This window comes from Hippopotamus amphibius, chromosome 12 (assembly GCF_030028045.1).
Source record: "Hippopotamus amphibius kiboko isolate mHipAmp2 chromosome 12, mHipAmp2.hap2, whole genome shotgun sequence".
NCBI classification, from domain to species: domain Eukaryota; kingdom Metazoa; phylum Chordata; class Mammalia; order Artiodactyla; family Hippopotamidae; genus Hippopotamus; species Hippopotamus amphibius.
Window position 1 is genome coordinate 49,206,453 of NC_080197.1, and position 27,285 is coordinate 49,233,737.

Consider the following 27,285-nt stretch of genomic DNA (forward strand, 5'->3'; position numbering starts at 1 on the left):
TTTGTTATTTGTATTCTTCTCGATGGTAGCTATTTTGACAGGTGTGAGGTGATAACTCATTGTGTTTTTGATTTGCATTTCCCTAATGAATAGTTTCACGTGCCTGTTGGCCATCTGCATTTCCTCTTTGGAAAAATGTGTATGCAGTTCTTAAGCCTGTTCTTTAATTGGGTAGTTTGTTTTTTTGATGTTGAGTTGTGTGAGTTTTTTATATATGTTGGATATTAACTCCTCATCAGTCATATCACTTGCAAATATTTTCTCCTATTCAGTAGGTTGTCTTTTCATTTTGTTGATGGTCTGCTTTGCTGTGCAAAAGCATTTAAGTTTAATTAGATCCCATTTGTTTATTTTTTAAGCATCCTTTTTTTTTTTTGAGATAACATTTTAAGTATTTGAGGCATGAAAAATGTCCCCCGTTAAGCACTGCATTTCATCAATTGAATTACTGTGTTCATTTAGATACTCACTTGGAAATAACGTTTATAGAAGGATTTGATAGTGATTTTATGTACTACTTTTAAAGCCTGTCAGTTTACATCCTGTATACCAACTTGATTACGTTGAATTTCTCAACTCCTTTTATATAATTATTCAGTTAGTCTTTTCTATTTTTAGCTTTTAGTTTTTTCAGCACCTGAAACTTGACATTTTCAGTCAAGAACCTGCGTATTTCCTCCTCCCTTCTCCCTCCCCATTCCACTGTACCTCAAGTTAAGCCTCATGTTCTCAAGTTAAACTAAGGGGAAAATGGAGGAACATCTTATTTTATTTCAGTTTTTTCCATTGTCCTCCACATGCCTTAAACTTAACCTTTTTAAAAATAGTTCAGCAAATAAACTTGATTTGTCAGATGTTTAACTTTATCACTTATATAAGCAAACATCTATTCTAAGATACTTTTTGCATATTTTAATATCTCTAAAATTGGGATAGTTTTACAACTGTTTTAGCTTGTCATGGTTTAATTGGCATGTTTTTTTCTTCCTCTTAGTGGTGTGTAAAATAATGATTCATTTTGTATTTCATGACATCTTAGATTGATATTGTAATTATTTATTTTCATGTTTAAAAATGTTAATAGTTGGAACCAGTTTTAGTCCATTGTAGCTAAATAATCTAAACATGGTTTTATTAGCTGTCAGCACATTTAGATCCCTGATAAAGAACTCTCAGGGTCTGTGCTTTTTGAGAGGATTTCATTAAGCGCTTTTCTTCTGTTGAAACCCTTTGTGCTCTTATGGATATTATGTTAGTTGTGAAAGGTTGGTTTGGTTTAATGTTGAAGACATCTTTGAAGAGGTTTTGGTTATTATTGGCTTATTTCTTAAAGCTTGCTCACACATGAATTTTTTTTTTTTTTAATTTTTGGCTGTACTGCGCTGCATTAGGGATTAGTTCCCCAACCAGGGATTGAATCCATGCCCCCTGCCGTGGAAGCGTGGAGTCTTAACCACTGGACCACCGGGGAAGTCTCTTACACGTGAATTTTTAAGATCAAGTTTTATCTCAGTAAATTTATCTTCCTAAGGGATGGTGATCATGTGAAATCAAACTTTTAGACTTGAAAGCTGTAATTTCTTATGTTTAATCATTATAACTATTTAGGGGACATAGGGTTTGTTCTCTTTGGTAAAAATGATTTGTGTTATTGTCTTGTTGACAACAGAAGGAACTAAGCTTATTTCCTGCTTCAGAAGTCATTGGGGAAGTAGGCATCTTTGGTTCTAGTCTCTGATCTGTGTGTACTAACAAGTTGAGCATCTTCCTTGACCTGTAGCTAGGGTGAGGCGTGGAAACGCGTCCATCCATTCTTACACAGCACTTCTCTGGGCCATACACACATTACTGAATCCTCACACCTTTTATCCTTTGGTCCCAGATGGCTTTCTTTTAATGAATGCACAAATTTGTCTGTTGGTTTATGTTCTCAGCCTTTATTTGGGTAAATTCATATGTCACGATGGATCTGACTTAAGTCTAATTTGTGTCCACCTTTCTTCTGCGTAGGCTTCTATTAGGACATGTGGCACATGTGTCATTCTTGTTGCCCATTTCTGCATTGTCTGTCTTTTCAGCAGAAGTTGTAGTTTTCTCTTTAATCTGATTATTGAGGTTTTATTAAGATAGGTTGTAAAGTGTGCTGCTCAAGTGCAACAAGGAGCAGAAAACCTCAACGTTTTCACCTCGCTGTTGAGGTTTTGCTGTCCAGCTGAGGTTGCAGGTGCAACGAGGTGCAGGGTAGCCATGTTCCAGGCTCCTTTTAGGTGCCACTTCTGCTAATAGCAGTAACAGAGGTGACACTGCTGGAGGCTCTCCTCTACCACAGAAAGGCCCTGGGGTGTTTTCAAGTGGGATCAGTACCCATTTTTTTTGCCAGGAAAGATGCTGTGCTATTATAAAAGAGAAATTATAATTGTTCTAAGAAGAAGTTACCTTTTAGAAAAAGCTTGAAGTATAGCATTAAATAATTCATGAGGAAGTTTTGCATGTACAGGTCTGTAATTTTATACTGAACAATAAATTTCTTATGTTATTTTAGTTTTAGATATATTGTGGGCCAGATAATATTTTTCAAATACTTGTTTATTCTATTTCTGCCAGGGTGCAGCCTTTGTAGAATTTGATGTACATCTTTCAAAAGATTTTGTGCCTGTGGTGTATCATGATCTGACCTGTTGTTTGACTATGAAAAAGGTATGTATAAATTCCTTTATTTTGAACTCTTACACTTAGGTAAAAGATTTAGAAACTAGGAAGTTTTGTATATACACACTTTGCCATTTTATATGAGGGACTTGAGCAGCTGTGGATTTGGGGTCTCTGAGGGGTCCTGGGGCCCATCCCCTGAGATACTGATGGGTAACTGCATATATAATTATTTACTTATTTAATAGTTGGTTAGTTCTCTCTCAAGCTCCTTCCTACAGCATCAAGAGAGGGAGGAGACAGGAATATTAATTTTCTAGAGTATTTTCTCTGTATTGCTGAATTTGCTTTATTAATATTATTTAACAAAAAGGACATTCCTGGTGGTTTCTGTATCCCTTTGCCACTGTCCCTCTGTTGAGGTAGGAAAGGAAGCTATCGGAGTGTTTGTTTCCTAGGCTCCCTTCTATTTCTGCTTCAAGCCTTTTCTCAAGTGAATAGGCTTATATGATTTGACTAACGTGGGAGAGCCACAGTGAAAAATAAAATTGGAAAAGTGCTTTGCAGCCAGATCGTTGAAAGCCTCGGGGGTTTAGACTTAGGAGCTAGGGAGACTGAAAGACTTTTGAACCAAGTAGGGTAATGTTCAGAACTAAACTTCCAGGTGAGTATTTTAGTACCTGGTGTAAGGACAAATTAAGAGGACAGAGACTAGAGGCAAGGGGAGTGGAAATATGGGCCAGAACTTAAGACATGCCTGAGCTGGAGCAGCGACAGTGAGAATGGAAAGAGGGTGTGATAGAGGGAGAGTCCAGGAGGAGACTTGAAAATGCATTTAATTTCTTTAAAATTATAATTACTATTGTGCAGACATAATTGTAATAATTATATAGTATATGGACTTCAGTATACAAATTAACCAAGTGATTTCTCAGGGGCTTGAACTAGGAGAGTTCATTTGACATTTTCTTTAAAACTGTGTTGGGTATCATTTTCCATTGAGTTGATCTAAAGTTAAGGCTGGGAAAACTGAACAGCTACATGTAGAAGAATGAAATTAGAACATTCTCTAACACCATATACAAGAGGAAGCTCAGACAAAGACCTAAATGTAAGACTGGATAAACTTTTTTTTTAATTAAAGCTTTTTTTTAATTAAAAACTTTTTTAGATTAAAACTATTTTAATATAAAACTTTTTAATTTTTAAAAATTTTTGTATTTATTATTAAGTACATTGGGTCTTCGTTGCATGGGCTTTCTGTAGTTGCGGAGAGTGGGGGCTACTCTTTGTTGGGGTGCATGGGCTTCTCATTGCAGTGGCTTCTCTTGTTGGGGAGCATGGGCTCTAGGCATGTGGGCTCAGTAGTTGTGGCTCTCAGGCTATAGAGTGCAGGCTCAGTAGTTGTGGGGCATGGGCTTAGTTGCTCTGCTGCATGTAGGATCTTCCCAGACCAGGGCTCAAACCCATGTCCCCTGCATTGGCAGGCACATTCTTAGCCACTGGACCACCAGGGAAGCCCTATAAAACTTTTAAAGGAAAACATACATAGGCAGAATACTATTTGACATAAATGGCAGCAATATTTTTTTGAATCTGTCTCCAGAGAAGGTAATGGAAATAAAAACAAAAATAAACAAATGAGACCTAATTAAACTTTAAAGCTTTTGCACAACAAAGTAAACCATAAACAAAACAAAAAGACAACCTACTGACTTGGAGAAAATACTTGCAAATGATGCTACCAACAAGGGATTAATTTCCAAAATAGACAAAGAGCTCATATAGCTTAATATCAAAAAAAAAAAAGGCAATCAAGAAGTGAGCAGAAGAACTAAATAGACATTTCTCCAAAGAAGACATAGAGATGGTCAACAGGAACATGAGAAGATGCTTAGTATCTCTAATTGTTAGAGAAAATGCAGATCAGAACTACAATGAGGTATCACCTCACACCAATCAGAATGGCGATCATCAAAAAGTTTACAAATAGTAAATACTGGAAAGGGTGTGGAGAAAAGGGAACCCTCCTACACTGTTGATGGGAATGTAAAGTGGTATAGCCACTATGGAGAACAGTATGGAGGTTCCTCAAAAAACTAAAAAATTGAATTACTATATGATCCTGCAATCCCACTCCTGGGTTTTCCAGAGAAAACTATACTTTGAAAAAATACATGCACCCCAGTATTCATTGCAGCACTATTCACAATAGCCAAGATATGGAAGCAACCTAAATGTCCATCAACAGATGAATGGATACAGGTGAATGTGTAAAGAGATATACACATACAATGGAATACTACTCAGCCATAAAAAAGAAAAACATAGCGCCATTTACAGCAGCATGAATGGACCTAGAGATTATAATACTAAGTGAAGTAAGTCAGAAAAAGACATGCCATGTGATATTACTTATATGTAGAATCTAAACTGTGACACAATTGAACTTATTTACAAAACAGAAACAGACTCAAACTTAGAAAACAAAGTTATGGTTACCAAAGGGGAAAAGGGGTGGTTGAGGTATAAATTAGGAGGTTAGGATTAGCAGATACAAACTACTATATATAAAATAGTCGAACAACAAGGTCCTACTCTACAGCACAGGGAACAATATCCAATATCTTATAATCACCTGTAATGGAAAAGAATCTGAAAAAGATATGTATTTGTTTATACACACACACATATCTGTAAAATATATGCACACCTGAAAATATCAGCACACCTGAAAATATCAGCACACCTGAAACTAACACAACATTGTAAATTAAGTATACTTCAAGATAAATAAAGTTTGGTTTGCTAACATGTACTAGACACTGCATGATGTGCTATGCAAGGCACCCATGACAAGGCACCTGGCTCTGACTGCTGGTGTATTCTAATTAGTCATAGCAGTTTGGATTATTACCATTTATAGAAAAGGACCCTTCCCTTTCTGTGAAATGGTATTAGGGAAAGGAAGGAAGGAGGGAAGGAAGGAGATGTGCCTATTTATTTATATTTATTGTTTAAATTTATTTTTTGGGGGGCCATGCCACGTGGCTTGTGGGATCTTAGTTCCCCGACCACGGATTCAGCCTGGACCCTTGGCAGTGAGACCACTGAGTCCTAACCACTGGACCTCCAGCGAATTCCTGAGATGAACCAATTTGAATGACAGAAGTAGAATTACTTAATAGAATGGGGGCAGGTTGTTTTTGCTGTGGGGAAATTCAAAACAAAGTGAAACGAGAAGCAGTGGAGTGGTGAAGGAACTCACTAACCAAGATTGAGATTAATGACTCTAGCTATAGTTTCTAAACATCCATGAGGGTTAATTGAAGAGTATAACTGATCTCCGGTTTTCACCAGACTTTGTCTTGCTCTTAAATTGAACTTGGTTGAGTTAATGTTGGAATGAAAGCAGTGAATTATCTGTTTTTTTAGTATTAATTTTTTTGTTTTGTTTTGATGGCTTTGTTGGTGCTTCGTTGCTGTGTGTGGCTTTCGCTAGTTGTGGTGAGCAGGGGCTGCTCTTTGTTGTGGTGTGTGGGCTTCTCAGCGTGGTGGCTTCTCTTGTTGTGGAGCATGGGCTAGAGGTGCACGGGCTTCAGTAGTTGCGGCACGCAGGCTCTAGGATGAAGCTCAGTAGCTGTGGCGCATGGGCTTAGTTGTTCCTCGGCATGTAGGATCTTCCTGGACCAGGGCTTGAACACGTGTCCCCTGCATTGGCAGGCGGATTCTTAACCACTGCACCACCAGGGAAGTCCCAGTATTAATTTTTAAGTTGGTATTTTCCTTCTAGAACCAATTTGTGTTCATTTATAAAATTATAAGTAGTTCAGTAGATTATGAAATGAAAAGTAAAGCAAATATACTCCAGAAAAAAAAAAAAGAAGCTTTAACAATAAGTACATTACTGAAATGCACATGGAACGTTCTCCAGGATAGATCACATCCTGGGTCACAAATCAAGCCTTGGTAAATTTAAGCACATTGAAATCATATCAAGCGTCTTTTCTGACCACAATGCTATGAGATTAGAAATCAATTACAGGAAAAAAAATGTAAAAAATGCAAACATATGGAGGCTAAACAGTGCGCTACTAAATAATCAAGAGATCACTGAAGAAATCAAAGAGGAAATAAAAAGAATACATGGAAACAAATGACAACAAAAACTTGACAACCCAAAACCTATAGAATGCAGCAAAAGGCAGTTCTAAGAGGCAAGTTTATAGCAATTCAGTCTCATCTCAAGAAACAAGAAAAATCTCAAACAATCTAACCTTACACCTAACGCAGCTAGAGAAAGAAGACCAAAGAAAACCCAAGCTCAGTAGAAGTTATTTTAAAGATCAGAGCAGAAATAAATGAAATAGAAATGAAGAAAACAGTAGCAAAGACCAGTAAAACTAAAAGTTGGTTCTTTGAGAAGATAAACAATTGATAAACCTTTAGCCAGACTCAAGAAAAAAGGGAGAGGACACAAATCAATAAAATTAGAAATGAACCAGGAGAAATTACAACTGACACTGCATAAATACAGAGGATTATAAGAGACTACTACAAGCAACTATATGCCAATAAAATGGACAGTCTCAAAGAAATGGACAGATTCTTGGAAAGGTACAATTTTCCAAGACTGAACCAGGAATAATTAGAAAATATAAACAGGACCTATCACAAAGTAATGAAATTGAAACTGTCATTGAAAATCTTCCAACAAACGTCCAGGACCAGATGGCTTTACAGGTGAATTATATCAAACATTTAGAGAAGTACTAACACCTATCCTTAAACTCTTCTAAAAAATTGCAGAGGGAGGAACACTCCCAAATTCATTCTACGAGGCCACCATCACCCTGATACCAAAAGCAGACAAAGATATCATAAAAAAAGAAAATTACAGACCGATATCACTGATGAACATAGTTGCAAAAATCCTTACAGAATCTAACAACACATTAAAAATATCATACACTGTGATCAAGTGGGATTTATCCCAGGGATGCAAGGATTCTTCAGTATATGCAAATCAAATCAATCAATGTGATATACCATATTAACAAATTAAGGAATAAAAACGATATGATAATCTCAATAATTGGAGAAAATGCTTTTGAGAAAATTCAACACCGATTGATGATAAAAACTCTCCAGAAAATGGGCATAGAGGGAACCTACCTCAACATCGTAAAGGCCATATACGACAAACCCACAGCAAACATCATTCTCAGTGGTGAAAAACTGAAAGCATTTCCACTAAGGTCAGGAATTAGGATGTCCATTCTCGCCACTCTTATTCAGCATAGTTTTGGAAGTCCTAGCCACGACAATCAGAGAAAAAAAAAGGAATACAAATTAGAAAAGAAGTAAAACTGTCACTTTGCAGATGACATGATACTATACTAGGAAATCCTAAAGATGCCACCAGAAAACTACTAGAACTAATCAGTGAATTTGGTAGGGTTGCAGGATACAAACTGCACAGAAATCTCTTGCATTCCTATACACTAACAACAAAAGAGCAGAAAGAGAAATTAAGGAAACAATCCCATTTACCATCACAATAAAAATAATAAAATAGCTAGGAGTAAACCTACCTAAGGAGGCAAAAGACCTGTACTCAGAAAATTATAAAAAACTGATGAAAGAAGTCAAAGATAACATAAACAGGTGGAGAAATATACCATGTTCTTGGATTGGAGGAATCAATATTGTGAAATGACTCTACTACCCAAAGTAATCTACAGATTGAATGCAATCCCTGTCAATTTACCAAGGGCATTTTTCACAGAAGTAGAACAAAAAATGTTACAATTTGTATGGAAACAAAAGACACTGAATAGCCAAAGCAATCTTGAGAAAGAAAAAAGGAGCTGGAGGAATCAGGCTCCCTGAATTCAGGCTATACTACAAGCTACAGTATTCAAGACAGTGTGGTACTGGGACAAAAACAGAAACATAGATCAGTGAAACAGGATAGAAAGCCCAGAGATAAACCCACACCCATGGTCACCTAATCTATCACAAAGGAGGCAAGAACATACAATGGAAAAAAGACAGTTTATTCAGTAAGTGGTGCTGGGAAAACTAAACAGCAACATATAAAAGAATGAAATTAGAACACTCCCTAACACCATACACAAAAATAAACTCAAAATGAATTAAAGACCTAAATATTAGACCAGACACTATGAAACTCTTAGAGGAAAACAGGCAGAACTCTCTATGATACAAACCGCAGCAAGACCATTTTTGAGCCACCTCCTAGAGTAATGAAAATAAAAAGGAAAATAAACAAGTGGGACCTAATTAAACTTAAAAGCTTTTGCACAGCAAAGGAAATCATAAACAAGACAAAAAGACAACTCTAAGAATGGGAGAGAATGTTGCAAACAAAGCAACAGAGATTTAATCTCCACAATATACAAACTGCTCATGCAGCTTAACATCAAAAAAACAAACTAACCAGTCAAAAAATGGGTGGACGACCTAAATAGACATCTCTCCAAGGAGGACATACAGATGGCCAAAGGGCACATGAAAGGATGTTCAACATCACTAATTATTAGAGAAATGCAAATCAAAACTACAATGAGGTGTAACCTCACACTGGTCAGAATGGCCATTATCAAAAAATCTACAAACAGTAAATGCTGGAGAGGCTGTGGAAAAAAGGGAAAGCTCTTGCACTGTTGGTGGGAATGTAAATTGATACAGCTACTGTGGAGAACAGTATGGAGGTTGCTTTAAAAACTAAAAATAGAGTTACCATATGACCCGGCAATCCCACTCCTGGGCATATACCCTGAGAAAACCATAATTCAAAAGGACACATATACCCCAGTGTTCACTGCAGTACTGTTTACGGTAGCCAGGACAGGGAAACAACCTAAATGTCCAATGATAGATGAATGGATAAAGAAGATGTGGTACATATATACAATGGAATATTAGCCATAAAAAGGAATGAAATCAAGTCATCTCTAGAGATATGGATGGACTAAGAGTCTGTCATACAGAGTGAAGTAAGCCAGAAAGAGAAAAACATTTTATATTAATGCATATATGTGGAATCTAGAAAAATGGTACAGATGAACCTATTTGCAGGGCAGGAATAGAGACGTAGAGAACGGAAATGTGGACATGGGGCGGGAGGGGGACAAATTGGGAGATTAGGATTGGCATCTATATATGTTGTAAAATAGATAGCTAGTGGAACATGCTGTAAAGCACACAAGCTCAGCTCGCTGCTCTGACTACCTACGTGGGTGGGATGGGGGGTGGTGGGAGGGAGGTCCAAGAGGAAGGGGATATAGGTATACGTATAGCTGATTCACTCCATTATACAGCAGAAACTAACACAACATTGTAAAGCAGTTATACTCCAATAAAAAAATAAGATCCCTATTTAATAATTTTAAGGAACCACTTTAAAAATAAATTAATATCACAAAGGTATTTAATACTGCTCCTCCAAACTTCAGTTCTTTAGCAAGTTTAATGCAGTTTTTCTATAAGAGGAGTTTTTCTATGGAGGAAAATTTATGATAATGTGGGTCTGTCTGGTACTAAATCCTAGGAGAGACCTCTTTATAATATGGCTTTTCCTTGCATCATTGTGTTTTGGAAGTGGACCACCAGGCCAGCACTATAGTGACATATCTGTGTATATACACGTTGATTTTCTCAAGCAATAGAGCTGGCTTTTCCTCAAAAATCAAAACAGTTTTTCTGTGGATCAGTTTTCGTGTGAAGAATCCTTTCCAAATCACTTGCCAGTCTCTCTCCATGAAACCACCACTGGTTAGTGGAATCCTAGGGCGCCTGGTGGAGTGGGGCACAGTGGGAAGTCCCTCAGCCTCTGTTCTTTGAATAAGCAGGTCTTTTCTAAGGGGCACTGCTGGTGGATTGATCCTTGGCAGTGACTCTCCTCAAAAACATGTCTTACAAGAGCAGGTGGTTCTTCCAAGCAGAATGGGTGCCTTTCAGAGCCCTGTTTGTTTAGTTTCTTGATTATATGATGTATGTTAAAACCAGTCCAAGGCCCATTAATATAATTTTCATGCATGTTAATTCTGACAAAACACACTAGGCAGGAACTGTGTAATAAATGAGATAAATAATGTTGATGGAGCAGTGAAATAAAATAAACTTTTGCTATTTAAGAAAACAAAACAATTTTTAAGTTGGTATTTTCCTTATAAAACCAATTTATGTTCATTTATAAAATTGTAAGTAGTTCAGAAGATTATGAAATGAAATTACTTTTTCTCCTTGGTTGTACTCCCTTCTCTTAATAGTTTCTTGTGTATCCTTCCAGAAAAACTTTATACATATATGTAGTCTCATACCATATGTACATGAATGAATATAAATGTAATAGATTTTAATATGTTCGTTGGATTCATGATTTATTTGTGGTACATTAACTCAGTTCCTTAAGATAGAAATGCCTAAACAGTGTGATATTTGATATGATATTAAAATTAATAAAACAGATTTGCTCATTGGGAAAACGTTCATAATAGAGTTCCTACTACTTACAGTTAATCAGACAGTTTTTTCATGACCATTGATTTGTGTGGGTATTTTTAACCAAACTTCAATTTAAAAGGTTTAGAAAAGTTTAGAAACTTATTGACAGAAACTAGTCCTTACTTAGATCCTGCATTCCTGCTGATTTCCTAGTCATGCAGCACAGATATATATCAAATAAAATGTTTACAGCATGATAGGAAATAGGGGAAATGACTGACTTGTGGCTTGGTTCTCAGTGCTACAGCTTCTTCCCAGCTGTTTTTTTTTCTTCCAGGCATTCCTACTTACATTAAAAACAAAAGCCAGAATTTAAGAGCTGGGAGGTGGTGTTAGGTAGGAAGGGCTCCCCTACATGGGCTCACTGTGGCCACCAAACTGTTATTCTCCTCAGTAAGTTGAGATATTAGGCCTGTCTAGTGTAAACATTCAGTAATAACTTGGGGCCCCATTTTCTCTTTTTTAGAAATTTGATGCTGATCCAGTTGAATTATTTGAAATTCCAGTAAAAGAATTAACCTTTGACCAACTCCAGTTGTTAAAGGTAGTAATAATAGTGTAAAATGTAAATTATCTTTTAGTTTTAGGACTATTTGTACTTGTCTGTATATGGTAACGTTCTTTGTGCATGGGGATGACTATATATACAGCATGTGTTGAGTCTGTGCTTTGGTTTTCTGTTCTATTAGGAAGAAGGGTTTGTGCTCGTCCATCTGTCTTCTTTAACAGTTTCCATGGGCCCCATCGGTTTTTGCTTTTGTGAAGGAGATGAGCTATAAGTCTTTATAGGCCACAGGGGCCAGCCATAATCTTCGGTTGTCTCTGGTCTGCTTTAGCTTTTCATATGTGGCCTTCTGTGCTATTGTTGATTGTTATAACTATGTGCTAAGATACCTCTCTGTTTTACTATGTAATTTTACATGATCCCTCTTCTTATTCTCCTTAGATGTCTATATAAGTGGTTGATTGAGTATAAAGTTTCCTAACCTAATAATTTTCATATTCTCTCCTACTTGGGTATTTGACCATGATCTTATGTGTATGTGTGTAAATATAAAATATACACAGTGGTAAGTGCCTATTCTTATTTAACTGATTCTACGTTGTAAAATTTTTTCGAACTTGCTGGATAGCTCTATTAACCATATCTTCAGAAACTAAGGCCTTTTTTTGTGATTGTATTTTGTGTGTGTTTGTGTGTTTTCTAGCTCACCCATGTGACTGCACTAAAATCTAAAGACCTGAAAGGTATGTACCAATATGAAAACATTGTTTTCATTTCATAATTAGCATTATGAATTTCCTTATCCATTTTAACATACTCTTTGTGACCTTAATGAATATAATACTGCGTTATATAAATGTAATTTTATAGACATGAAGGCTTTATATATATTAATTGTCAAATGCATACATGTCATGTATAGTAAGCATGATTTTTCACTTTTATGTGCTTAGTCTGATCAAAAATTCTTTATAATTTTGTAGCTGTCAATCTTTCCAGACATTCTTTTTTTAAAAAAAAGTTAATTGATTAATTTGGTTGCACTGGGTCTTAGTTGTGGCAGGTGGGCTCCTTAGTTGTGACATGTGAACTCTTAGCTGTGGCATGTATGTGGGATCTAGTTCCCCGACCAGGGATCAAACCCCAGGCCTTCCCCACCAGGGAAGTCCCTCTTTCCAGACATTCTTAAACATTACTTAAACATCAAGTATAGAATCTGGCTCCAGAGCCAGGAGTTTGAAACCAGCTCTAGCATTTACCAGCTGTGACCTCAGTTACTTTATTTAACCACTTTGTGCCTCAAGTTCCTCAAAGCTTGTCCTGCCTACAAAATCCCTTTGTAATTCAACTTTACTTTCTAGTGTGTCCCTTTTTTAACCCTTTATTTTTATATATGTCCTGTCTCCCACCAGGATGTAAACCTCTCAAGGGTGGGGGAAATGTTTTTATATTCCCTGAGACATTTACAGTACTCTGGTACTCATTAGATATTTATCTGCAGTTAGGATAACAGGATAGTTGGTATGCCTTTATGAAGAAATTGTGATGTGCCAAAGACTGTAGAGATTATCCCCAGAACATAAGTATGACTTTACAAGCTTGTAAATAGTTCATAACTATTAATAGTAAAATCAATTTTACCTTGAAATTATTTGACTGGGAAGTTTTACATGATTTAGTTTTTGAATTTATAATGCAGAAGGTTGGGTTTTTTGTTGTCATTTTTGTTTGGTGGGGGGGGATTTTATTTTTTTATCTTGATTTAAAAACTTGTGTGCCTTGACACAATTGATTTTGGATTAAATGGTAACAAAGACACAATGGTACCTATAGATTCTTTTAATTTCTAACTTGATATTTCAAATAGAAGTATTAGCAAGATTACACAGCCCTTAATTCCATTGAGAAATAACAAATCACTGCTTGTGATTTGTTTTTTAAAAGTATATTACAATTTTTATAAAAAATAATCACTGTTGCAGTCATAAACTATGATGTTAACTAGTCTTCGTAAAGGATGCTTGTTTTGAAAATGGGGGTTTTAATGGTTAAAATTAATAAATACATGAGCCTTCAAAAAGAGTATATTTGAAAGGATTTCATAACTACTTCATCTTTTTTCTTGCCTGAAGAATTTAGGAAAAGGTCTTAGTGATAAAATGGCATTTATCTACTGAGTTTTTGTAATTTAAAATTTCAGAATCTGTGGTTGAGGAGGAAAATTCCTTTTCTGAAAATCAACCATTTCCTTCTCTTAAGATGGTAAGTTCCTTAGGAAAACTAGGGCAAGGCTATCATTAATTCTGTTATATCTGAATATTTTGGTCTTTTAAATGGGCACTAAAAAGGCTGTGTAAAAGACAGTATTAATGTAAACTTATGTTTGATGCTTTTTAGATTAGATACATTCTTGTGAATTGTGCCTATGGTACTCTTTTTTTTTTTTAATGAGAAACTTATTTGTTCAAATGAATAAAATCCCTACCTCAATGGGTTAATTTGGTAAGAACAGGAAATTCACATATTTCTGTATATAAACAGGAAGGAAAGGGCACAGAAAAGGAGGTTGGGGGCGGGGTGGTGTGATGACAGGAGAGGCATTTTTACAATATTTAAGGCTGGTCCTTAGCTTTCAGAGAGAAATTTCCCCAACCAAAGAAAATAAGTACCCTGGTTACTTAAAATGAGATACAGATTTCAAGTATTCATTCTGAAAAAGTGTAATAATAACTGGCATGAAGATTTAAAAACTAGACACAATTCATAGGGGGATTCCTTTGGCAGCGTCAGGCAAGCCTCCATGGATGCCAGATAGCGTCTTTGAAGATATCTCAGATACCAGGCTGCGTCTCCTTTTGTTCTTGCTGGCTCCATTTCCTAATTATTTCTCTTCTCCGCTGTCTTTTCCTGGTGATGTGTCAGGTACAATAGATTACTTAGGCAAAAATAGGTAATTTCAGTTCATCATAATTATTCACCCTCCAAAAAGGATGCTACAAGAGAGCCCCTAAAATAGACCTTGTCTTAGTGCATTTAGATCATGATTTGTATAAATTTTCAGATATTTGTAAAGCCCAGCTAAGTCATTCCTTCTAGTCCAAAATTCTAAAATCATTTGGTTCTTAGAAATTTCATGATTTCTAAACTTGAGATTTCATAGAACTGTAAAACATGTTTTTAAAAAATTGTTTATCAAAGGTTTGACTACTTTCACTTAGCCAGATAAGTTAAACACACATTTATTCAATTCACTTGCCATCACTATAATTTAATCAGAAAGTTTAAAACCAAAGGCCAAATGCAATTTCAATATAAAGCAGAATCTTTCTGCAAGCTGGATGTATTCCAATCTCAACACTAATATACACTGTTTTCCTTATTTTTCTGATTTTGCATTAGTCCAGTAAAAATGTGGCAGCTGCGTTAAATAAGTAAGGCTAAACGTGTCAGAGAACAAAGTCAAAATGCTCCACAGGAGGTTGAGTACGTGTTTTAGGTACTGTACTTCTCATGCCACTGGTTGGTGTAGACCCGGGGCTAAATGCCAGGTCACCAGAGTCCCAGGCTATGTTCTCACTCTGTTAGTATTCTTTTATTTGCTATTATAAAATTAAATACCAGATATATTATACATGTTAAGTAATTTCTAAACTTTGAAATAAATTGTTCCAAATTCATTTTGCCCTGAGCATGCTTAAGTATTTGTCCGACTAAACAAGTCAGTATTTGTTTGACTAAACAAACCAGCTGCTTGTAAGTTAATAACCAAGTGGGCCTATCTAGTTATGCTGCCCAAGTGGTGTTATTGCAAAGTGTCTAGATAATCTAGATAAGTTGACACTATATTACTTGTTAATTTATGTAGATATAGACTTATTTATGAGCCTCTTTAATTTGGTGATAATGTCTTTCCAGGGGGTTATCACTATGGTATTAGTTAAGCATGACCACCTTCACAACAAGCTAGGAGTCATAGTTTTTCATATAACCATATCTTAGTAAAGAAGATTGACATACCTGAATGCAATTCAGAAAACACGACAAATGTCTTTTTAAATTCATGAGGCTGCCTGTCTTATTACTGCTCACTTTAGCTGTGCAGTAGTGATGGTGAAAAGGATTTTAGATTAGGATCATCTTTGTGGTTAGTAGTGATCAATTATCACAGTAGCCTTTGCTGTTTAATTTCTTTTGACTTTCTTATTCAACTTAATCATCAACCAGATTGTCAGTTTGAGTACAAGAAAAGATAGTGGTTTTTGCTGAAGGCACAAAACACTTTATCTTTGCTAGTGATATGTTTTCTTACAGTTTGCTTTTTGTAATAAATCTGTTTCTCTTTTTTCCTTCTTATTCTACCATTCATCTCACCAAAAATGAAAAAATTTACCACCGACAAACACAACTCTAGGTTTTAGAGTCTTTGCCAGAAGATGTAGGGTTTAACATAGAAATAAAATGGATCTGCCAGCAAAGGGTAAGTCATTTTCCATGTGACACAGTCTTTGTTCCTTCTTCCCCCGTTTCTTTAAATGCATTCATTCTTATCTCTTCGTTTTATTGGAATAAGTGAAACTGAGGTCTTATTGTGGCTTCTTCCAGCAAGCACAGTGCTCTTTCGACCTTTTAAATAAAGCATATCTTACACTAATATTTGAGTTCTTAAAAGTCGTGATGAATGTATTATGGAGAAATTTCAGTTTACATGTGTCTCATGCACATTAATGTGGACAGTTTCTGGGCACACTTATAAAACGAACAGTGAGAACTCTGGCCAGTCAGAACTTTATAACTCTGATGAGTTGTCATTTTTTTTTTTTTAATCCCCATCTCAATATATACCTTAAATAATTGCCTAAGCAGTTTTCTGATAAGTGGCAGTAGCTAGTAATAATTAATCAGGAAAAGAGATTTCTGCAGACATGTTTTTAAATCACTCTGAAATTTAGTCATTCTTTTGTTCAATAATTATTTATTGAAAAGCTGCTGTGGGCCATTTTCTGAGTTCTGTGCTTAAGCAGTGAAGAAAACAAAATAAAACCTTCCTTCCTGGAACTTGATAGTCTTCTAGTGGAGGAAACAGCTAACTCCTGACTATGTCAGATGGGAGTTAGGTGTAAATGGGTAGGCCGCGTTGTAAGACAGCTGGTTGGGGTGGGGGACACTGGGCGTAGTTAACCCAGACATCGTGGCGGGGCAGTCCTGGTATTTGTTCTGGTCAGAGTAATCTGTGGGTGCCCTTCAAGCACGTCTTCTATGTAGCTGTTTATGATAAGCCTGTCTTGGCTAACATGTAACATATAAGTGCTCACCATGGTTTTCCTCGTAGTTCTCAGAGCTTTTAGAATTACTGTAATAACTAATACTTAAAATTTTTAATATTTGAATATCAACAGGGCTCTTGGTATCTTAGCTATATTAGAAAATTATTTTCATTATTTATTGAGGGTACTTGATAGGCCTAAGACTCACAGAATGAGATTCTTAATTGGTAATTCTTAATTACCAAGGTTTTTGGGGTAGTGAGTTAGCAAATGAAGAGGAGTCTTTTTGTCCACTTATAGCTTATGAAGATGATATAAAAATAATTTAGTCATGATAGATTTCAAATTTCCAGAGTTTTAGTTTTTATTTTGTTAACCTTATTAAAGCAAAAGTCTATTGATGTTATAATTTCTTTGTATGTAAGTGTCTCTATACCTAATTATAGAGACAGGCCTTTGCTTTCCTCATATGTGAAATAAGAGTTGGACTAGATGTTCTCAAAAATTTTTCCTAGCACTGTGATTTTAGGGTATTTAATGACTTTTGTTTTCCTATTTTTCCATATAGGATGGAATGTGGGATGGTAACTTATCAACATATTTTGACATGAATCTGTTTTTGGATATAATTTTAAAAACTGTCTTAGAAAATTCTGGGAAGAGGAGGATAGTATTTTCTTCATTTGATGCAGATATTTGCACAATGTGAGTAATTCAATTTTTTTCTCCTATACGCTTAGATTGTAGCTAGGACTTAGGGTACAGAGATTGTAGTTGGAGATAGGGAAGCTGCCAGACTTCACTCTTGATTTGTCTTCTCAGTTCCATAGTATATTTTCTCTACTGGGAGGCCCTCCACACCCGCTGGGTCACAGCACCTCATGCCCTATGTTTCATTTTACAGACGTAGAATATACTCCTTAGCAAAATTGTAAGCCCTCCCGGGCTTTCTGTTTTTTTGGTTTTTGTTTTTGTTATTTTTTTCTTTCTTTTTTTTCATTTTATAACCACAGTTTAGGTTTCTTTTTTTTTTTTTTTTTTTGTATTTATTTATTTATTTATTTATTTATGGCCACTTTGGGTCTTCGTTGCTGTGTGAGGGCTTTTCTCTAACTGGTGAGTGGGGGCTACTCTTCGTTGCAGTGCACAGACTTCTCACTGCAGTGGCTTCTCTTGTCACGGAGCACTGGCTCTAGTGGATTTCAGTAGTTGTGGCCCAAAGGCTTAGTTGCTCTGCAGCATGTGGGTTCTACCTGGACCAGGGCCTGAACCCTTGTCCCCTGCATTGGCAGGCGGATTCTTAACCACTGCACCACCAAGGAAGTCCAGGTTTATGTCTTTTTTAAGAACTTTTATTGAGATACATTCTGATTAGTAATGTATACATGGCAATCCCAATCTCCCAATTCATCCTACCCCCAAACCACCCCAACCCCCACCCCCACCCCCACCCCCCACCCCCTGCCCCTGCTTTCCCCACTTAGTGTGTCCATACGTTTGTTCTCTGCAGCTGTGTCTCTATTTCTACCTTGCAGACTGCTGCCAGGGCTTTCTTTTTGCCCATTTCTGAGAATATTTTAACTCTCATATAGAATAATTTAAATTTTTCTTTTTTTAACTGAAAGGCAATACATGTAGTTATATCTCAGTAATGAGTATGTTTTAAAATTTTCGTTTTATATTTTTAGCATTTTCTGAAATTTCTAAAACAATATGTTATGGTTATCTCCCCAATGAAAAGTATTTTTTAAATTGTCTTTTTTAGGGTTCGGCAAAAGCAGAACAAATATCCCATATTGTTTTTGACTCAGGGGAAATCTGATATTTACCCTGAACTCATGGACCTCAGATCTCGGACAACCCCCATCGCAATGAGCTTTGCACAGTTTGAAAATCTGCTGGTAAGCTATGTTTGAATAGTTTAATATTTATATTTAAAAAATATTTTAGAGCTCAAGTAAATAAAGTTATATATTAATTTCACATCTGATTGGTTAGTTTTGAGCAGATAGCTCTACTTAAAATGAACATATTAAATCTCCGACTGAAAAGCAGTTAAATGACCACCACCAACAAAAGTTTTCTTGTAGGCCTAGGTTAAATAAGTTTTATAGTTTAGTTTTCTGGGTGGGTTTTATGAATCATCTAAAATGGTTAGATTGTAAGCTTGTTTAATCACATAAATTGTAAGAAAAACATTCTAACATTTTCATTCCCTGTCCATTCTACTTTGCAGAACCCTAATCTAGAGTATGCCATTTAGAATTTCTGGTTAATAAGTTACTTTTTCATGAGTAACCTGCCTTTCCTCTTGTAGGGCATAAATGCACACACCGAAGACCTGCTCAGAAACCCGTCCTACATTCAGGAGGCGAAGGCGAAGGGGCTCGTCATATTCTGCTGGGGCGACGACACCAACGACCCCGAGAACAGGAAGAAGCTCAAGGAGTTTGGGGTCAACGGCCTCATTTATGACAGGTATTTGTTCTCGTGAAAAACTTCATGGATTGCTAGAAGAAAAGTAGTAGACTTATCTTAGCATGTGTTTGCCAGTGGAATTTCTCAAACTTTGGGGTATACACGGTCCCTTGGAAGCCTGTTAAGAACTCAGATGCGCTGGCCCAGAGGTGCTGAGTCGTCTTGGGGGTGGAGGTGCTGGCTGCCAGAGACCTCTTCCCTGTCTGCACCAGCTTTCCTGGTGACCTCATCCAGCTCTGTGGCTTTTCATAGCTTTCTATATCCCCCAATATTTGTATCTCCAGCTCAGGCCTTCCCCTGCCCTCTGAACTTCTATACCCATCTATCAACACCTCTTTTTCCTATAAACATCCTGGTTTCAGTATAAATGACAACTTTCTTTCCAGTTTCTTAGGCTAAATCCTTAGAGTCTTTTATGATTCTGTTTTTTATCTCATACCCAATCCGGTCAGACAAAATCAAATCATGTTGATTCTCTCTTTATATCCTCAATCCATCCACCTTTACTGTTGTCACTCTCCACTAAGCCCCATCATTTCTCAGGTCAGTTGTGGAAGCAGCGTGCTCCCTGGGACTGCCTCCACTCATGCAGCCCACTGTCTGTTGTCAGCACGGGGAGTGGGGGACTGAAAACTGAAAGTCAGATCATGGTACTGCATAACCCTCCACCCTCCTTTTTCTGTGACTCCTAGTGTAAAATCCCAGATCCTTACAAGGCCCTACACGAGGTGATCTCTGCCCCCACCCCCAGTTGGTCTCCTCCTTTTTGCTACTGATAAAGATTTCAGGAAAGACTAAGATGTCGCCTTCTTAGTAGGGCCTTCACGAACATCCTGATTCAAATGAAAACCTCTGCTCACAGTGCGCTTCATGACTTTTCTCCATAGCGTTTACCACCATCTGATGTATCCATATACATACTGTATTTTATTTATTTTCTACCCAACCTGCTTTTCCACCCCAGCCCCACCCTCAACACACCCGCACAAGCGTAAGCTCCATGAGGGCAAGGCTTTGCCTGTTTTGTTCGCTGCTATATTGCCAGAGGTTAGAACAATACAGCTAGAAGCTCAGATATTTGTTAAACTGTTCTTTTCTTTTTAAAAAAACTCTCTGGGTTTTAAGATGTAAGTCTGAGCTCTCTGAGAGATGAAGAGCTTGCTTAGTGTAAAGAAATTTTGGGCTAGAGGGCGTGTCATTTACCCTGCTGAGGGGCCCAGTGGGCTTGCTAATACCTGAGGAGCATCATACAGACAGCAAGTGGTGAAGTTGTTCCCAGACCTGCTTTAAAAATACAGTCATTGGATTTAGTTCATATTACTGTTGGTTCTATAAAAGTTATAGCGCTTTCTTAATGAAGTTTTTCCCCACCCCCCACTATTTTGTCTGAATTAGTCTTTAAACTGCAACCTGGGTAATGCCTGTCTTAAGTGGTATGATTCATAGCTCCTTTTAATAGACCTTTCCAACTAATTAAAGGAAAATTAAAATTTTTAAATTAAAATTTGATGGAAATGCTTTATTTAACAGATTTGGGGGAATATTTCTTTGAGGAGGAGGAAGAATGATTGCAAATATTTTCAGGCAAGGAAAGTGTATTATGAGATTATACCACCTATGGCTGTTGTGGGATGTACAAATTTTCGTCAGATCCTTCATCTAGAGGGATCTGACTTTGTTGTAGCCAAAAACTGACCTTGCAGGGTGAACAGGAAGATACTATGTGATATAAAAGGCCCTAAGGAAAGTGAGTTCCTGGCTTAGGGTCAACAAGAATAATTTTGAAGAGGAAGCACTGGGATGGATTTGGGCGGGTTGGTGGTTAAATTTGCATTGACACGATTTGTGTGATTTGTGCGTTAGGCAGAGGTGCTGGAGGTGCCAGGGCAGTGCTGTGCTAAGTGTGTGGAGGGTGTCCGGGAGGCCGCCACTGGGCTCCCCTCAGGCCTAGTGAGAGGAGAGGTGGACCGTGTTACAGTCAAGTCAGTCTTTATTACCCTTGAAAGTTTCTTCTTTTTTTAATTTTAGTCAAAGAACTACATGTGTGTGATAATCAGCCACGCTTACTTATATGAACTGCATGTGTGTGTTGTGTGTGTGTGTGGGGTGTGTGTGTGTGTGTGTGTGTGTGTGTGTGTGTGTGTGTGTGTGTACTTCAAATAACTCTGCAAGACTAATGGTAAAAGCTAAGGGTCCCAGGAGTTCCCTGATGGTCTGTGGTTAGGACTCGGCACTTTCACTGCCAAGGGCCTGAGTCAATCCCTGGTTGGGAAACTAAGACCCTGCAAGCCATGTGGTGCGGCAAACAAACAAACAAACAAATGAAAACAAACTAGCAGGGCCTTAATACCAGTGGTCCCCAACCTTTTTGCACCAGGGACTGGTTTTTGGAAGACAGTTTTTCCACGGGGCAGGCATGGGGTTGTTCAGGCGGCGACGCGTGATGGGGGGCAGCAAATGAAGCTTTGTTCACCTGCTAACAGGCTTGGGACTGGTAGTGGTCCGTGGCCCGGGGCTGGGGACCCCTTCCTTGTACCCATCCCTTTTATTGTCTCTAGCTGAATTCCTGTGCCATATTTTTTTTTAACTGTTTCTTGTGGTACTTAAGGTACTTATGCTATTATTTTTTCATTATCAAATTTAGACATGAAGGTTTGAATGATTCAGAGCCTTTGTTTCATTTTACATGAGGGAGAATTGTGATGTGCTTTAGTTTATCAAAAACTAATTTATTCTTTTACAAAGGCATTAACACAGATTTTGCATATAATCATGGTTTTGTGATATGTATCTCATATAAGCTGCTAGCTTGATTTGCTGATATTTGGAATTTCTGCATTTAGAATAATGAGTAAGATGGCCTTTAATTTACTTTTATCAAATGGTTGTTGTCTAATGTTGGCATGAGGGTAATACTTGCTTCATAAATTGAGCAATGTCTGCTCAAATGATTTTAAAAAATTCAGTGACTGACACCCGCATTTAAAGAACATTATTCTTAGATTTAAACTCCCTTGTGTTCTCCTGATTCTATTCCCCTACCTCCTTTCTCAGATATGACTGATTAGCAAGTAATTACTCTCTTTTAAAAGTTTTTAAATTCTTATTTCCATAAACTAAACAATATAACATTGTTTCTCGTGACTTTAAGCTTTATGCTTACTCTTTTCCTACTTGTTATATTCTTAAAATCAATCCATTTGTTGCAAAATCCACTGATTTTGTGACCCACTAGGTCTCTAGCTCAGCACAATAAGGCACCTGTCCATGGGTCAGGGCCTGGACATACGGCAGGGAATTGGCACATGGAAGGGGCTTGTGCTCATAGGTGCCCCTACCAGCTCCCAGGAGTAGGCCAGCCATGATAGACCTGTTAGGTAGAGTGGAAACTGAATGCACGCGTGTTAAATGGCTCAGGGCACTTGGTCCATAGGTTTCAAAGCTGGTAGGATGGGCAACAGCCCTCAGTGTGCCTGCCCACCCACACAGGCTCCTCTGGGGCATATTGCTTGACTTCTTTGGGCACAGCTGCCATGCTGAGTGAGTCTTGAGTCAGAACTTGTGTCTCCTGTAGTCCAGATCTCTCTCTCTCCTTTCTCTCTCGCTCACTCGCACGTGCTCTCTCTCTTGCTTCTCCGTTGTTTTATGTGACACATCCTTCAGTATCTTCTTGAGAAAGGAGGATGGAGAGTAATCGTTTTTGAGGTCTTGCACATCTGGAGTGTGGTGGCCAGGCATAAAATTCCATGTTAGGAATCATTTTCCGTTAGACTTCAAAAGCATTTCTCCATCATCTGCACAATTCCATTGTGCTGTTAAGGAATGTGAAACCATATTGATTCCTACTCCCTCATGTGTGATTTCTTTGTTTCTTCTCTGGAATTTTGGAAAGTCTTCTCTTTTGTCACCAGTGTTCTAAAGGTTCATAGAGGAGTCTTGTGGGTCTGGTTTCACCCATTGTGCTGGACACTTGGCATCCCTTTTAGTCTGTTAATACATGTCCTTGAAGATGTGGAATATTTAGTGAATTGTTTCTTTCATTTTTATTTCTTCCACTTTTCTGAGGTTTTGTTTTGTTTTTCTTTATAGAAATCCTTTTGTTTGTATATTATACACTCTTGGACCAGACTTAAAATTCTTATATTTTCTCCTATTTTCTTTTTTTTTTTTAATGTTTATTTTTTTTTATTGGCTACGCTGGGTCTTCGTTGCTATGCACGGGCTTTCTGTAGTCATGGAGAGCAGGGGTTGCTCTTCGTTGTGGTGCACGGGCTTCTCATTGTGGTGGCTTCTCTTGTTGTGGAGCACAGGCTCTAGGCACGCGGTCTTCAGTAGTTGCAGTACGAGGGCTTCAGTAGTTGTGGCTCATGGGCTCTAGAGCACAGGCTCAGTAGTTGTGGTGCACGGACTTAGTTGCTCCGAGGCATGTGAGATCTTCCCGGCCCAGGGATCAAACCTGTGTCCTCTGCATTGGCAGGTGGATTCTTAACCACTGGGCCACCAGGGAAGTCCCTGGGGCTACTTTTAATTCACCCTTTTCATTCTTTCAGCTACTGGCTTGTGGCTTGGACTTTTCCTGTTCTGCTAACTGAAACACTTTGTTATTCCTTGTCCATCTGTTTTCCAAGCTTCCAAAATGCTGTTGCTGTGTCTCTTTGGTTTTTCTCATATTCAGTGAATTTTCTTTTAATACCTTTATTTTATTTTTAACAGAATATAGGGAATGAATTTAGATGCTTCTCTTCAGTCTCATACCTTGACTGAGACGTCACTTTTCATCTTCCTATGTATGTCTTTAACAGAGTCTTTGTGTTAAAATAGTCAAATGCTTAATAGAATCAATACTTTAAAAAAATCTTAAGACATTCTTCCCCACTGTGATGTCATAAAGAGTTAGTGCCTCACATAAATTGTCTGGCTTTCACATTTAAGCATGAAAGACCTTCCTTTATCTGCTGATGGGCAATGCTAGTGCTGCCATTGTCACTTGGGGCTTATTCTGGACTCTCAACTCGAGGTACATCTGCGAGTACCACATAGCTTTAGGATAATCTTCACACTGGTGAGCACTCCTTTATTTTATTTTATTTGTTTTGTTTTGTTTTGTTTTGTTTCTGTTTCCCTTTCCCTTTCCCTTTGCATCCCCGTGGAAAAATTGTCTCCCATGAAACCGGTCCCTAATGACAGAAAGGTTGGGGACCACTGATATAAGGGACTGCTAGGGTGTTTTTTTAAATTTTTATTTTGGCTGCACCGCATGACATGCAGGATCTTAGTTCCTTGACGAGGGATGAAACCTGTGCTCCCTTGCAGTGGAAGCTTGGAGTCTTAACCACTAGACCACCAAGGGAAGTCCCAAGTAGTCTTTTCATCTTGATTTTAGTGCTTTGAAGTTAGAACTGGATGTGAATTCCAACTCTACCTTGTAGTAACTTCCTGTAGTAACTTCCCATCTGTCAAATAAGGCATTGATGATTACTTAACCTGGGGAGAAGATACTTAACAATCATTAGTAAGCTACAGATTTCATTTTCTGATTCAGTTTATAATCAGCTCTTTTGCTTCAGGGGCACAAAAGGCAGTGCTGCTCTTCTGGATTATTGGAAAGACTGGGAGAAGAGAAATATTTTTAAATGTAACTGATGCTTATATCTTTTCAAGAAAAAATAAAAATTAAAGGACTCTGTAGTAAAGGTGCTCTAGGCGTTCTGTAAACAAATTCTCCTGAAAAGGTTAAGTCAGGTCCTAAGTAAACCATAAAATTACCGTATTTTGTGCTGTGTGTTTGTTTCATCATAGGATATATGATTGGATGCCTGAACAGCCAAATATATTCCAAGTGGAGCAGTTGGAACGCCTGAAGCAAGAATTGCCAGAGCTTAAGAGCTGTTTGTGTCCCACTGTTAGCCGCTTTGTCCCCTCGTCTTTGTGTGGGGAGCCCGACATCCATGTGGATGCCAACGGCATCGACAATATGGGGAGTGCTTAGTGTTCATTGGGTGGAGGCCACTTGGGGTAGCACCGCTGTTCTGGGCAATCACTTTTCATCACTGAGCATTGTGTATCTATGCCTTTTAGGTTGTCAGTCCAATGAAGCAATAATGAAGTATTTTAATATTTCACCACAGTTCTTGCTAGAATTTCAAGTATGCTATTTAAATCACTTGGCCAGGTATAATTACCAGTCAGTCTCTTTACAATGAGAAAATTTATTGGTTGGTAAATATTTTAAACTAAATATGTTAAGTGTATAATGTTAAATATTCATTGAAAACATAGCACTTTGAAATTAACTATATAAAGATCTCATATTTACACTTCTTACAGGTCTTTACTATTTAGCACTTGAGGAACGTGACTATGCATAATTATACCTGACCACGGGAAAAATAAGTACCTCAAATGCATGCATTTGCACTGGTGATTCCAACTGCACAAACCCGTGTGCCATCTGTGTGTATGTGTATTTTTCACATGAATTGACACACACACCATTTTCATTCAGTATGAACCTTGAGGCTGCTGTCGTTTTCCCACTTAACCAAACCAATGCCTGTGTAAATAACCTAGAGGTGATCCTTGAGAACTTGTTTCATAAATCTTTCAAAAGGTGTTTTGCATAAATACTAAAATTTCAAAAAGTTGTAGGGTAACTTAATGTATAAAATATTAGAAGTGTGGATTGCAGGCTTAGTACAATAGATGACAATGTGTAAATTCTATGGAATGCATGCTTTTGGTCTTAAGCATGAGATTGTACACGTTTACTATGAGTCCTTGCATCTGTGGTGCTAGGTGAGTGTGAGAAGGTGTCAAGGACTGCAAAATATTTTGTTGCCTATAAAAAGAAAAAAAAAAGCCCGTTTGTAGGCATTTTAAACATGCTTAAGTGTCTCACTACCTATTACACACCGTTGCATTTTGGGTTTGTTCTTTGTGTGTTTTACAGTAGTTAAATCTCTGTGCAAAAATAATAAATGTCCTGAATTCTCATATTGATTCTTTATTGATTAATGAATATCATGCTTGTAATTTATTTAGAAATGTAGAAGATTCTGTTAAATGTATATGCATGTTAGGATTATACAAAGGTTTCTTTCATTAGCAGATTGTTTTGGCATAACTGTAACTTATGAATGAATGTTAAATAAAATACACACATTTATTTTCTTCATTATAAAATGAAATTTCAGAAAGGTGTTACTTGCGTAGAATTGCTTCTGTATTATTATTACGAGAAATTGGAATTTAGTGTCTGCCACGAAAGGATGGCTTATTTGCATGTACCTTATCCTGCATGTTCCTCACTGGGCAGTTTATTCATGTGTTGATGTGATTTGGTAGCAGCTGAGAACCTAAAACTTGGATTATATATTGTGTCTGTTTATTTTTTTAAGCAAAGCAGTGCAGTTTTGGTTAGATCTTAATTGTATGAAGATAGGCTTTAAAATCCTATGGTATTGTGTTTTTAACACTGATATTTAATGGAAAATAATTTGGGAAATGGAGTCTTCTGTGGGGGTTTTATATACTTTTCTCATGTTGGAAGAGATTTTCCAACACTTGGTGTGGAAATTCACTTGACGTGAATTAGGCATTTTTAGAAAACCCTGAAAAAGAATTACTTTTCTTGATCTGCAGACCTGATACAGTACAATGACCATTACCTTACGGTCACTTGATTAGCCATATTTGTATTTCTAGTCCTGTTTGTTTGCTCCTCCCTTGTGCCTTTCCAGTTCCAGCTCCCTTTTGAAGACCTGCAGATCATGAGAGGCAAGAAGAGGAGCAGAAAAGGAAGTGATACGGGGGTCAGTTTCCTGAACAGTGTAATTTGCTGAGAAGAGCTTACAGCTA

General features: G+C 37.4%; 1 protein-coding gene across 5 annotated transcripts in view; it reads left to right on the top strand.

The window, feature by feature from the left end:
• The window catches only part of GPCPD1 (glycerophosphocholine phosphodiesterase 1), a 58,962-nt gene extending 32,359 nt beyond the window's left edge, over window positions 1-26,603 (top strand). For all 5 annotated transcript variants that reach the window (XM_057701385.1, XM_057701387.1, XM_057701386.1 and 2 more), the window contains 9 exons: window positions 2,605-2,697; window positions 11,648-11,725; window positions 12,390-12,429; window positions 13,887-13,948; window positions 16,098-16,163; window positions 17,519-17,655; window positions 18,716-18,851; window positions 19,268-19,428; window positions 25,228-26,603. In XM_057701385.1, coding sequence (XP_057557368.1) covers window positions 2,605-2,697; window positions 11,648-11,725; window positions 12,390-12,429; window positions 13,887-13,948; window positions 16,098-16,163; window positions 17,519-17,655; window positions 18,716-18,851; window positions 19,268-19,428; window positions 25,228-25,417 — 963 coding nt within the window. In that variant the 3' untranslated portion in view covers window positions 25,418-26,603. The remainder of the gene's footprint in view (window positions 1-2,604; window positions 2,698-11,647; window positions 11,726-12,389; window positions 12,430-13,886; window positions 13,949-16,097; window positions 16,164-17,518; window positions 17,656-18,715; window positions 18,852-19,267; window positions 19,429-25,227) is intronic.
• Window positions 26,604-27,285: the final 682 nt, after the last annotated feature.